Below are 14,175 nucleotides of genomic sequence, written 5' to 3'. Positions count from 1 at the left end.
CATAGCCTAGAGGAAAACAGGGCACAAACTAACGCAGGGTTAGTAGTCAACAGGGACGTGCACAGACATTTTGGGGGCCAGGGGCTCAAGTGGAAAAAACAAAACGTTAAATATATTAACAAAACTCTGATTTCATAACAAATTTATTTTAATTCACTCACACAATTGTTTCATACTCAACAGATTTCTATAAAATAATCAGTTCACACAGAGACCATGGTCTTCTTTAGTATTCACTAGGTTTATCACAAGAGCAGGCAACAGCAAAGGAAACTATGCCACAATGTGCATATTTTTATATTTTATGTATATATTTAGAAAAAAATGACTGCACCAAGGAGAGGGACATAGTTTCACTAATAATTTGTTTATTTTGCACAAGGCAATAAATCGTTTTAATTCTTTTGGTGTTATTGAAATACATAACACTTCAAAATCAACAAAAATCTTCACACTTAAACTGTAAAAGGCTGTTGTTGTTATTTTGTTAGTTTTACAGGAAAGAAGCACTGCAAACATTATGAAAAAACAAAAAAAAATTTGGGCCAAAATACAGCAACTTAATTGAAATTATAAAAATAAAAAAAAGGGTGCAGTGCCTTGTCAGATGTATGCAAATTAGCACATTTTAATTAGTTAACGCCTAATTTGCATATAAAAAAAATACACACACACACATATATATATATATATTATGCATTTGGCAGACGCTTTTATCCAAAGTGACATACAGTGCACTTATTACAGGGACAATCCCCCCGGAGCAAGTTAAGTGCCTTGCTCAAGGACACAATAGTGGTGGCTGTGGGGATTAAACCAACAACCTCAATATCATATTTTGGGAATGCTTAATGTAGCTTGGCTGCTCTCTATTGGACATTATTTGTAATTGTCACTCAGACCTGCGTTACATTTATGACATATTGTTATTTTATTTTCACATTTCATTTGATATTTGTATAATATTTTATTTCAATAAAAATAATAAATATTTTTATTAATAATAAACTTTAAATTCAAATATGCTAATACTTCATTGTGTGAATATACACAAAAAGGAATGATTATATTTAATGCATTGCCATGGCATCAGTATTTAAGATATTAAGAATCCCTTCAGGATTTTAAATCTGCACTGTCTTGACATTATTCTAAAACTTTGAAGCAATTCAGGTTAACATAATAGGGATATTTCAAAGTCTGTTAAAAGGGATTCACGTCCGTCTGGCAGTTGCTGGCGCTATTGCCGTGACCCACAATAGCCACATCAATGTGATCAGCCTTCAAGAACAAACATTTGGCTAAATTTTTATGTTAAATCACACCATGCATGCAGAAGATATGAGACATTTCCTTATTAAATTTTTTTTAACGTTATTTTTATCGCTTTGCCATGGCAACACCGTACGATATATCAAAAATGCTATTTAGCATCGTCAATGTCTTGCCATGATGTCGCCCACATTTGGTACCTGTAACTTGCAGTGCTTGGCCCCAATAATAATCCTTAGAAGAACAATAGGGTCTTCACACTTTGTGCTTAGGCCCTAATAACAATAGTAAGTGCTCTTTCCCACCTTAGAACAAAAAAGACAACAACGATGGTGACAAAAACGATAACAATTATTACAACAACAACAACAACAACAACAACAAGCTAACAATAACCACAACAATGGTAACAAAAACAAAGATAACGACTAACAAAAACAACAATCATAATGGTGACAAAAAAACAATGATAACAGCACTGACAAAACAACGATAAATCCAATGATTCAAACAAACTACAACAATGGAGGTAGGAAAAAAAATACAACAACAATGAGAACAAATAACAGCAAAAGAAACAAAAACAATAACAGCAACAATGGTAGCAAAAATCAAAGGCAACAATGATGGTAACAAAAACAACAATAACGATGGTGACAACAAAAACAATGATAATTATATAAAAATAATGATAGCAATAACAACATCTATGATAAAAAAAAAAAACAATTTAACAATGACGACAACTATGATAACAATAACAAACATGTTTTCAGCTCATCTCCATGCAACCACCAAGAATGTTTAACAGGAGTCAGACATGGTGACATCCATCCACCCATCCGCCTCCAGGGGAAAGTAAAAGTTTAACAAACAACTTGAAATGGGGCACTGATGCTGGTTTCAGACCAAATTGAAGTATGCTGGAGGAAGATAAGTGTAATGTCCTCCTGGGGTTTGCGGCCCGTCTCATACTGCGGCGCTTCTCTTTGCTCTTGGTGACAGCAGATGTGGCGCGAGCGGGGAGAGGCAAGGTCACCGGGATTCCGAGCTAATAAATGGTGTGAAGATGGTACGGGCCAGTGAAGAGAGAGAGGCCGTGGAGCGATTCGCCACATACATCAACTCCATTGAGCAGAAAATTGAAATGGAAATCTGGGCCTTGAATGAGTGCGGATTCCATTGTCCCCCCGAATGCAATCTGATGATGTATGATATCTTTTAAGGTGGCCAGTCCCCGCTCGCTGCTTCATTTTCAACCACGACTGGACAGGTGAGCTCATGTGAAACTTTGTGGTCACGTCTGAATACGGAGCCCTAGACTGAATTTGGACTCTTCAGTTATCATACAGTGAAGTATGGATTCAAAAAGATCAAGATGCCATCTCCAGAGAGAAAAGCAATAGCTGTATGCAGAGAAATATGATAAACATTTGAGGTGCACCAGAAATAATGAGAAAAGCAATAAAAGCACATTTACATAAATCACATAATAAATTCAACTGACACAGCAAATTTCAACAAGAGATTAAACACTGCGCTATTTAAAAATAATAAATAAACTGATCAGTTGTCACACATTATATATACATTTCTGCATATACATGGTGAAATATTTATTTTTCACATATCCCAGCTAAGCTGGGGTCAGAGTGCAGGGTCAGCCACGATACGGCGCCCCTGGAGCAAATAGGGTCAAGGGCCTTGCTCAAGGGCCCAACAGTGGTGATTGTTCGTGAAAATGTTTACCCCGAACACTTGGTCTTGATTGAGAAAGCATAACTGATTTGAACATTTTTGACAGCATGGAAACACTGCGCAGTTTTTAAATATCTTACGTTATGCTTTCACGCAGACAGATGAACACATTGAAAGACTAAGGTAACATTTTCATCTTTTCCTTTCTTCACAATTACACTTATACAGACTCAAACTGCAGTGGTCCTGCTCCCGAGGCCCCGGCAGAGATTAATATAACCAAGTCAGCAAAGTGCAGTCAGTCTGTCCTGACAAGATCTGGCCAAGAGGGAAGAGAAAGGGAACAGAAAACTCCCTATAGCTCATAAACTTCTAGACAGCACTTTTACCATGTCAAACCAGAGGGTTGGTGATGGTAATGATGCTTTCAATTTAAAGATGACAAAACACAGGACAGTCCACAACCGTACATCACAAATAAAGGTTCATTTTTATTTTAAGTGCTTTGTCAGAAACATACACTAGTGGCCTGGGATCTAAAAACTAAGATGACTTTAGATATGTTTGTATTGTGACATTATTATCATGACAATTAAATCAATTAATTACCATCAAATTAAAATGCAAATATAACTTATAAATAATAAGCATAATAAATAATGTTATTTCAAATGTAAAGTACATAATGGTAGAATTTGTTGTACTCTCTTTTAAGTACTGAAAATTTAAATATAATAATTATAATAATATTAATAGTTTTAGTATTAGGTATTATTTACTAACACTGAATAATAATATTGTTTTATAGCATTTATGAATATTGTTTAATGTTAATTTATGAAAATACAATTGTTTGTGTAGTCAGAATGCATCGATGTTAACGTATTCAACTTTAAATTCCAACAATGTATACTGACATTAACCAACATCATTGTTAGTTTGTGTTAATAACCAATGTTAATATTAACAAAAATCACCACTATGAATAATGAGAATTACCAAAAAGTAAACAACCAGATGCGTAATGCAACAAGTTGAGGGAAACTTAATGCTCCTAAAAAAAACATTTTTAATTTTTTGTGTTGTGTGGCTTTTTGCAAAATATTATTTCTATTTTTTATTTAGATTTTGGGGTCAAATGTTACCTGGACATGTTTCCGTTAGACTCGTGCCTCTGGGTTGCACAGGAGTCTGTAGTTCTTCACACAGAGGCAGGAATAATGCAGCAGGGATTGTAGCTGGTGGAGGTGTTGAGAAAAAAAAAAAACCTCCATCTGTTGAGGAATACACAGTCTGAACCAGCAGCTCCATTAAGCTGACCACTGAAGAAAATCACTGAGCCACTGCAGGGAGAAAACAACTAATAACAGGGTGACTTTATTATGTAGGACAAACTTTGTGGTTCTATTAGTTAAGTGGAATATTCTACATTTATGCATTTGGCAGACGCTTTTATACAAAGCGAATTACAGTACACTTATTACAGGGACAATCCCCCCCGGAGCAACCTGGAGTTAAGTACCTTGCTCAAGGACACAATGGTGGTGGCTGTGGGGATCGAACCAGGGACCTTCTGATTAACAGTTATGTGCTTTAGCCCACTACACCACACATTCTAGAATCGAGATGTATCTGAGTCACCAGATATAAACATAAAAACAGAAATACATGAAAATGGACTAAATTCAGAAATGCATACTTCCATACCAGTCTTACTAATCTGGCCATATATAGAATAGTGTGGTAGTAATGTGATTCCAAGTTGAGTCAAAGTTTAGATTCTACATAGTCAAACACTTACAAAAATCAGTCTGGGCCTAATTATTAAAACAACAACAACATGATGTTGTGGTGTTTGGTGAAAATAAATAAACTCTGCTAAGGGAGCACTAAAACATGCCCTGGTCACATTTCTTTCCAAAATCATAAGAAACCAAATAAAAATGAAGCCTATATTTAGGATAATAAATGTGTATTGCACAGTTACATTTTCATGACAATCCCACAGTAAAAATCACTTAATTTGTCATGAAAATGTCACAATGGGGGAAAATAGTCATTGTTTTTAAACAAAATACAGTACTGTGCAAAAGTCTTCGGCATATATGATTCTTCACAAAAACATTTGTCTTAAGATGGTCATTTATATTTCAGCTTTTGTGTGTCAATTTGAAACATACATTATAGACTCCCAAACATTTCTTTTCCAAATAGAAATGATTAGTATAGAAGAACAGGGAGCCCTGCAACAGATGCCATGGACCCCACTGAGCCCCCCACTGAATATTGAGTCAGACTGGGATTACAAGAAGAGACAGAAGCAATTGAGACAGCCTAAATAGACAGAAGAACTGTGGCAAGGTGTAACTGGGAGAATTGGGACTGCTTTGAAAGGAAAGGTGGTCACACCAAATACTGATTTAGCTTTTTTTTTGTTTACTGGACTTTGTATGATGTTTATTGATAAATGAGAACTATTTCTAGCATCATTTTTTAAGACACCCTCACCATGCAACATTTTCCCCAAGTATAGGCGGAAATCGCAGGGGGGTCGGGAGCGTCAGGACCCCCCCCATCTGAGGGTTGCCCCCCCGTAAAATATCATTAAAATATGTGTATTGTAAATAATATAATGCTATATTCTTAAAATAATTGTTTAAGAAATAAAAATACAAATGCAAACGGGGCAACAACAAAAAATCCCTTGGTGTCCCCTTCAAAAATTGCTCTTGAGAATTGTTGTTTATTCCCCCCCCCCCCACCCCCACCCCCACCCCACAACATTTTGATGAAATTTTCGCCCATCCCCAAGTGCCTAAAACCTTTGCACAGTACTGTAGATTATATTTCTTTCTTTTGATTCTGGGGTTAAACATGACAGTCTTGGCAGGTTTCATGAGATTCATAACATTTTGGGCAGAGTTCTCACACTTGTTTCAAAAGGGTTTCTGTTATGATAAAAATAAGATTAAGAATTTCCACCTATTGCCAAATAGACATTAGCAAACAGAAGTTGTGTTTGCCTGATGAGGTAGGCTACCCATAACAGTCATGTTAGCAACCGTGATGCTGCTGCTTGCACACTTTCCATTGCAAGTGACTTGCATATACTGCCGTTATTAATTACAAGGCACTCTTTAATACTCAAATCTGGTTTGATTGATTGGTCAATCAATCACTTCATCCAGCGGCCTGACATTTCTGAATAATGACCGGTCATCTGGGTATTGCAAGTCATCTTTCCTTCCATCCCTCTATGATCACTACAATTAAGCTAATAAAATAATTTAAATTCAAATCAATAATTTATGTCCATTTATTATAAGTGGGATGACGAGTCATTTTTACAATATGAACACCACCAGAACTAAAACAGAAACAAGAGGTTGAATTCAGCCATTTCTGGAGACTGTGGCCTCTTTCACATAACGACGAAAATGTAATATTTTGTGTGCATTTAATTAGTTTATTGGCAAGTAGTCATGTAATAATTCCCCACATAATAAGCAGGATAATCTACAGCCAGCTGGCCGTGATTTCAAAATAAACCCCTTCTGGGTGAAACAAGAGTCCTTCGCTCCGCATCGGGGTCCTGACAAGCCTGTTGGGGTTTATTCTGCGATAATGCGCAACTGACTGCTCATTATTCCTAATCACTTTATAGATTATCATCATTGTTTATAAGCTTTTAAAAAACTGACATTTAGCTAGCTGTGCTAGTGGTACCAAATGATCATTTGTGTTGCATGAGATGACTCGACAGATTGCGCCCTGAAAATGACCTATAGAAATTACTTAAAGCCGACAACCCTCTGAAAATCACTGCTTAACTCGCACACTAGAGTTAGGAACATGATGGATGTCTGTGTGCTTTAGATCCTAGCAAGTAGGAGAAGACTTCTAGGCTTACCTGCCTAACTCCGACAGCAGATCCCACCAGACTGACATGGTTTTTGAGTCTCTGTGTGCCAATGGCTATTGATTCATTATTGATAGGAACACTATGCATCTGACAGTTTTGCCAGAGTCAATGAGAGACACAGCATTTATCAGAGTAGTAAATTAGAGCAAAATCACGATAAACCCACCACTGTTTTGGGGTTCAAGAACTTCACACCTGGTTTGACGACTCAAGTTGAATTCCCAGTTAGCTCGCCAGTCGAAAGGAGGCATCCAACCCAAGAGAGACAGATCACAAGGGTTACAAGAAGCTTTGGAAGTTGAGGAGCATGCTGTCCTGAAAGTACCTCAACAAACCAACACCAAACTTTATAGGGGCTTCTGGGGGTGACTGCATAGGATTTCTAAACCTTGGCGGGTAGATATCAGCAATAGTGGGGACCACTGAATATCTGCTTGTGTTTGAAATAAAAAGCTGTGACTTTGTGCATGGCAGCACCTGGATCCGTAACAGCACAGCGAAAGTGTCATCATACAGAGCTCTGCAAATCTGATCACAGTACATTTGAGTCGGTTGTTGTTTTATAATGTACAGGGACACTTCAAAGGTACATAGAAACGGTTCCAAAGCCTTGCAAGCTGCCTACCTAGGCAGCATTTTAAGGTATCTTAGGCTCACTCCAGAGGTTGTTAAGCATAATTATGCTGTGATATCTAGCTATGGTCAAATTCCCAGGCTGCATCACATGAATCCTTCATGGTGAAGAAAATGCCCCCTTTTCTTGTTGAAAAAATAAATAAAAATAAACGATAAAGCCAAAAAGTTGGACTAGCATGATGATGATAATAAATATAGACTTACTTAAAATACATTCAATACTGAGAAGTATCAAACAGTTCAATAATAATTATTAAAAAATAAGACCATTTCACCCACATTTTGTGTTGTGATGTATTTTTTTGTATCGCATTGTTAACTTGGCAACAACAACTCAAATAAAATCAATTGTAGGCAGTCTTCAAATTTTCAAGGCAAGTCAGTCCACTCAGGGGCCATCTTGGGAACACTCCCAGGGAGCTATTTTCTATGGACACATGGGAAAATAGAACCATAAAAGTACAGCTCCAATTGAATTGAATGGGGAAAGACCCAAATCTTCAAAACAGTTGTTCAAGATTATGATCAAAAAACATTTTAAATAAGCAGTAAAATCTAACAATTGTCATCATAAATTGTGGTTCTTTAGCACAGATCAAAATACAAAACACGTGGTGCGTCCCAAACTGCTTCTACATCATTTTGTAGTGTACTTAGCGCGAGCTAATGCGCATGCATGTTCTTGAGTTAACTTGCAGCCCATGTCAGCATCTATAATGTTTGTCTCTTTTACATGTAAGACGATTCTTTCTTTTCTACAGCAGCTATATTGAGTGTTCCAATTTCCAATATATGCTCATGGCTGAACAGCCTTAGTCTTCCGTGCAGAGCGCTATATGTGTGTTTGCCTATGTAATGCGTCCCAAATAATTCACTTATGAGGTTCCATTTCAGTTAGGATGCTGCCTTGGAAGGCATGCACCAGACAGAAAGACACTCACTAGGTTTTAGAATAGAGCCAATGAGAAATAAGTTCATCTTTAATAGTTTTATATGAATTCACACATGCACACACGCTTCAAAAAACACAAAGTCAGAAAGAAAATGACACCAATAAGGCAAAGGTAAACTAAGATCTTTTTTTATTCCTTTCATTTTTTGTATATTTAGATCTATTTTGTGTTCTTTTTTTCTACATACAAGTCCTTTTTTAAAGTAAGTCATCATGCTGGGTGCAGTTTCAGTGAAGTAGCTCATGCAGGTGACCCATGTGGATATTACGAAGGACAGGCAAAAGATGGTGTGGACCATGATCGAGCCAGGTACGGACCAGGGTACGCCAGGCTTCGACACTCAAACCGGACCACTGCCGGACTCCACTGTACAGTCACCATTTCACAAGACGTTTAGAAATTGGTTGGCCAGGACCAGAGGAGGATGAAATTCAGGACTCTTCACTAAGACGAGGCTCAGTTTCCAAAAAGAACAAATAAACAAAGGTTCCACATTAGATAGGATTATGTACAGTGTTTGAATTGTGTCAGGGCTATTGGGGGCCCCCCCAACTCTAACCAACCCCATAAAACTCAACTCTGCCAGTGATTATACAGTATTTTAGAAGTGGTATCTGATTTTAAGATATTTTAGTTCATGATTTCACCAATTTGACTAACTCTACAGCAAAGGATTGTGAACAGATTCATTTGAACGTAATCATTCACTATCATCTACTTTTAACATTACCTAAAAATATCTGCTTGAAGCCTAGTTATAAGACTAGGTGAGGTAAAATTAAGGATAATATAGTAATAAAGACAGAAGACATTTATTAACAATGATTTATAATGTTAGTCTTATGTGAAGATGGGGACCTGAAGTGCTAGTCCCATTCAACGCCCTTAAAATGGAGCCTCGTGCACTTGGGTGTTTAGAACTTAAGTTGGAAATCAATTTCAGATCACGGAGGCGTTTGCATGCTTTAAACGGTTCATTTATTGGGGTAAGTTCATAAACGATCAAAAACCATTCACCATGTCGATTTTGCCCACTACACCGATTTCTCGTCGGATGCAAACACCTTTACTGGCGTTCTTACTGACTTAACCAAGTTGGCAAGTGTTGTGCGCATGCCCGTTTACATTTTGACGTCAAAAGCAGAGAATAACCAACATAGTCTCAAGATAACGGTTACGAGATGGCGAAATCGTAAGACACTATACGATTTAGCTTATATGAAAATAAACTACTATTATTTCAACCAATCGACAACAAATTTCAAATCAATATATTATGACGAGCATCAAATTTTAGCTAGCCTCCTATCCAACACTTTATTTTAAGAATGGTGTGGTGGTGGTGTAGTGGTCTAAACCACATAACTGGTAAACTGGTAATCAGACGGTCGTTGGGTCGAACCTCACAGCCACCACCATTGTGTCCTTGAGCAAGGCACTCAACTCCAGGTTGCTCCGGAGGGATTGTCCCTGAAATAAGGGCTCTGTAAGTCGCTTTGGATAAAAGCGTCTGCCAAATGCATAAATGTAAATGTAAGAAAGGAAACGTCAGTGAATAAATTTGGTTACTCATTTCACATATATTAATGTAATAGGCTACATATGACTTATGTATGTCCATAATCAAAAACCGTAATACAAGTTCCTTGTCTCGTTCCAAATACCAATGTTTTCTTTCTTCTAAACAGTGTGTTCCAATTAAAATCATGGTTAGGGTTTGGGTGAGGGGGTTAAACTTAGGAAAAATCTTAATAACATTGTTCGTTGGATATTTTATTTTTCTCTAGGAGTCAAAGTTGAATGTTTTTGTAGCATTTCACACTTTCGTACTATTATTGAGACTTTTCATGAGACCTGTTGAAAAAAACATAAAAAATATGATTTCAGGGGTCCAGGACCCCTATAGCCCCTCCAACCTATCAATTCAAACACTGACTACGTACATTGTGACATCATTCATCAAAATCCCCAGCATAACATTAGAAGCAGACAGTTGAAGTTTTGACAGCAGTAAGGTAAAGACAAAATTAGAATGATGCAAAAAAAGAATGTGAAAAAAAAAAAGGCCCTCAAGTCTGCTGTCCTTGAATTGTCCCCAGAAAAGCGTTACTTTTTGCTGAGCCACATTTATGCAGAACTGATTGTGCTCGTTAATTTCAGGGCGTAATAGTTTCTCTTATAGCAAAGGGAGTCTACAGTCATTAATCATTACAGTACTGTAGATTCCCCAGATGCTCAAAGCTGCCCTTCAGAAATACATTACTGCCCAAACCGCTGCCCCATACTGCAAGGAAATGGGTACTAGGGCCCCTTTTCTCACGCTGGAATTTACCAAGCTTTGTGTGAAGACTATGAAACCAAATGCATGTTGCTTTTTTGATTGAAAATCAAAGATTTTACACTCATTTAAAATCTTAGTCATACATATGCAAACGGTCCACTGTAACAGCATCTGAGAGGGTCACAATATATTTACAGCAGTACATCCACTACGTACAAGAATACTGAGAGTTACGAGCATGTTCCAAAGCCAGTCCTGACTAATCCAACTTAAATGTACACATGAAAAAATAAAATAGTAAATGAACACAAGGCAAAACTGTAAAATGCTGAACAATCTTTGCACCAACAATGTTCTCGTCATAAAAAAAAAAGTTTAAAATGATCAAAAAATTGACATCTTTGGTGAAGATTCAGCAATCTCCAATTTATGGTGCTTCGACATCTCTGCAGTGCCACATGGGCTCAGCAGCAGGTGCACAAACAGACACACTTGAGCAAACGTACACGCACACTGCTGGTTTCTTTAAAAGGTTTAAAATCAGCATAATCCCACTGGAGAAACCTGATGCAATTGTGGGGGAATGGAAAGAGAGCACCTTCAGAAAATGGTGCTGCGTGAAAGGCAAAGATGGCCGAACTGTAAGAAATAACGGGCTCTGATGTACCTGCAATCCATCTATAAGTTAAATCCCCAATATCTGATTATTTTGAGGGTTATAAAGGAATAGCTTACCCCAAAATGGCCCAATGTCATTCCAAACATGCATGCTGCTATTTATAAAAATAACAGCATATGGACTTGGACCAACATAGAGTAAATAATGACAACATTTTCATTTTTGGGCAAACTACTGCTTTTATTACTAATGCAGCCTTGTTTCTGCAATTTTTTTGTGTGTAAAATGACTGAAATGTGACGCATTACTACATCTGTTATATTAGTATTAACAGTGATACTCATGGAATCTAAATAACTCCAATTGCCACCTTTTAAAAAGTCAGTACAGAAAACAGGTCTGCTTTCAGGCTCTAGGTAACCTTACCAGTCAAACATGCAGCACTGGATAAGCCATAAGTCAAAGACAGCCTGCACTGTTGGATCATAACTTTGTAAAGCAGAAGTCTCCGTAGGGGAAACCTCTTCCTTAAGGACTAACAGAGTCTTATACTTTGCAGAGGAATGCAGGCATTCAGTTCTAGGAACAAAGAAAGTCTAAAACAAGACACAAGGGTAAAATTAAAGTCAGAGTGGCCCCTGCAAACCCTCCCTTCTGCATGCAGAGATGGCTTTTGTCAATAATAAACATGCATCATTTTTCAGTCTATTCTGCCATCGCGAAAACTCCCATGAGTGCCCTGCGCTCAAACCACATGTGATCATAACTTACTCACCCTCATGTTGTTTGAAACCCACAATCTGAATATCTTCATGGAACACAAAAGGAAAACTTTTGAAGAATGTACTGGTTCCTCTTTTGCATGAGATGAGAGTTCGTAGTGACTACATCTGTCAAACTCCCCCCAAAAAACAACAAAGTATTCCACTATGACATGTGCATTATAATCCGAGTCTTCTAAAGACAAATGATAGCTTTTTGTGAGGGATAGACTACAATTTAAGGTTGTATTCACTGATAATCTTCCCCTCAGCTGCAGTGGTCAAATCTCATTCTCTATTCTATGTGAATTGGCAAGTCACTTTCAGGTAATGACTGCTCTGGAGGGGGGAAAGATTATCAGTGAATAACTCTAATTTTGGTCTATACCTAACGCAAAGCTATTGTAGAGCTTCAAAAGACTTGGAATATAGCGCACAAGTTGGAACTACTTTAATGACGTTTTGATGGTATTTTTTTTGGTCCTATTTGGAGCTCGATAGCCACGGTCACTGTGAACGGTCCTTGTATGCAAACAGCTGCATAAAGATTCTTCAAAATATCTGGAAGATTGTGGAAGACATGAGGCTCAGTAAATCAAAGAATTGATGTTTGGTTGAACTATTCCTTTAACACAAGTGTAACTGAATAACACCAACAGAAAAGAGTCATCTGGGAACTTGCCATTTGTGTGATCATTTAGAGTCCATGCAGCTTAAAAGACAAAATTGTGTAAAACCTAAAAAAGTAGGGGCTTCTAAAATGGTCCATTTCAATTGGCTAGTGAAGCATTATGCCCAGATAAAGGGCTTTGAGCGAGGCCTGAATCAAAGCAATGTGCCTTACACAATACGTGCATGCATTTAATACCTTTGAGAAATGTATATAGCCACGGCAGACACACTGTTTAATAACATCAATGCACTTTGGTTGCATCCATAAAAAGACTATTCAATCATCCAATTCAAAATCAAACCATTTGGGGATACAGTATATTTTCCAAAGCCATTTGCAGTCATGTTTCCCTCGGAGGTCAAAATTAAAATCTGAAATCTATTCTGACTATAAAGACGGAGTTTGCTAAATCTACACTAAAGTTTACGAGTCCTGACACTTGTTTAGTTTCTAGCTAAAGGGACCATGCCATGTATTAAATGTCTCAACCATTCTCCCTCTAAAATCTGGAGGGAACAGAATAAAACATAAATATGCTTATGATTTGCATATTAAGGAGAACCATGCTCAACAAATTTGAGCCAGCATTAGGGTAGGCTGAACCAGGAAACCTTCAAACGCGTGCACAGCTGTGTGGTCGACCTGAAGCCATATGCATGCGCATTAACGGCATCAAGGTTGTCAGAACAACCCTCTCACAAAAAAAGAAAACCCAAATGATACAAATGAAATGAAAAATATAACAAAAAAAACAAACTGAAACAAAACAAAAAAAGTATTTTTTCCAGTTACAAATGACATTACATCCTGTTATCTGTAGCTAATGCCACTAACTTCAAAACAAACAAACAATCATTTTTTGATGACAAAAGCAAAGTCATATTTGCACACAGAGAGAGAGAGAGAGAGAGAGAGAGAGAGAGAGCAAAATGACAATAAAGGGCTCTTGGTTTGTCTGAGAACAAACATCATCACACACACACACACTCGCAGCACACACACACACACGTGCACACCCACACATCAAGTGAAGTATTAACAGCTGGTTGTTGTCATGTCCTGGTCTTTGTTTTGGTCCCTCTTCAAGAGTTCAGGGAGAACTGGTCCTGCTCTATGGGCTTTTTCACCCAGGCACCCAGACCCGCTTTGTGAAAGGCCTTGATGAGTGTTTGCTTCGCTGTGTGGTACTCCACCGCTGCTTGTTTGGCTTCGTGGTATGAGCTGGGCTTGTCCACTTTGATACGAAGAGTTGACAAGAGCTGCGGAGAGGGAAGACGACAGTGTCATACCTCTAGAGGTGACAGTTAAAGGAATAGTTTCCAAAAATTATTTACTCTCCCTCAAGTCGTTCCAAACCAAT

At 37.7% G+C, this 14,175-nt stretch overlaps 1 protein-coding gene across 1 annotated transcript in view; it reads right to left on the bottom strand.

The window, feature by feature from the left end:
* Positions 1-8,593: 8,593 nt before the first annotated feature.
* The window catches only part of adarb1b (adenosine deaminase RNA specific B1b), a 166,409-nt gene continuing 160,827 nt past the window's right edge, over positions 8,594-14,175 (bottom strand). Inside the window, exon 12 of the mRNA XM_052148122.1 lies at positions 8,594-14,074. Within this exon, the coding sequence (XP_052004082.1) occupies positions 13,898-14,074 (177 nt within the window). The 3' untranslated portion in view covers positions 8,594-13,897. The remainder of the gene's footprint in view (positions 14,075-14,175) is intronic.

The sequence above is a fragment of the Xyrauchen texanus genome, chromosome 18, assembly GCF_025860055.1.
Source record: "Xyrauchen texanus isolate HMW12.3.18 chromosome 18, RBS_HiC_50CHRs, whole genome shotgun sequence".
NCBI lineage: Eukaryota > Metazoa > Chordata > Actinopteri > Cypriniformes > Catostomidae > Xyrauchen > Xyrauchen texanus.
The sequence above is the reverse complement of the archived record's forward strand: the minus strand, read 5'-3'. Positions and strand labels throughout refer to the sequence as shown.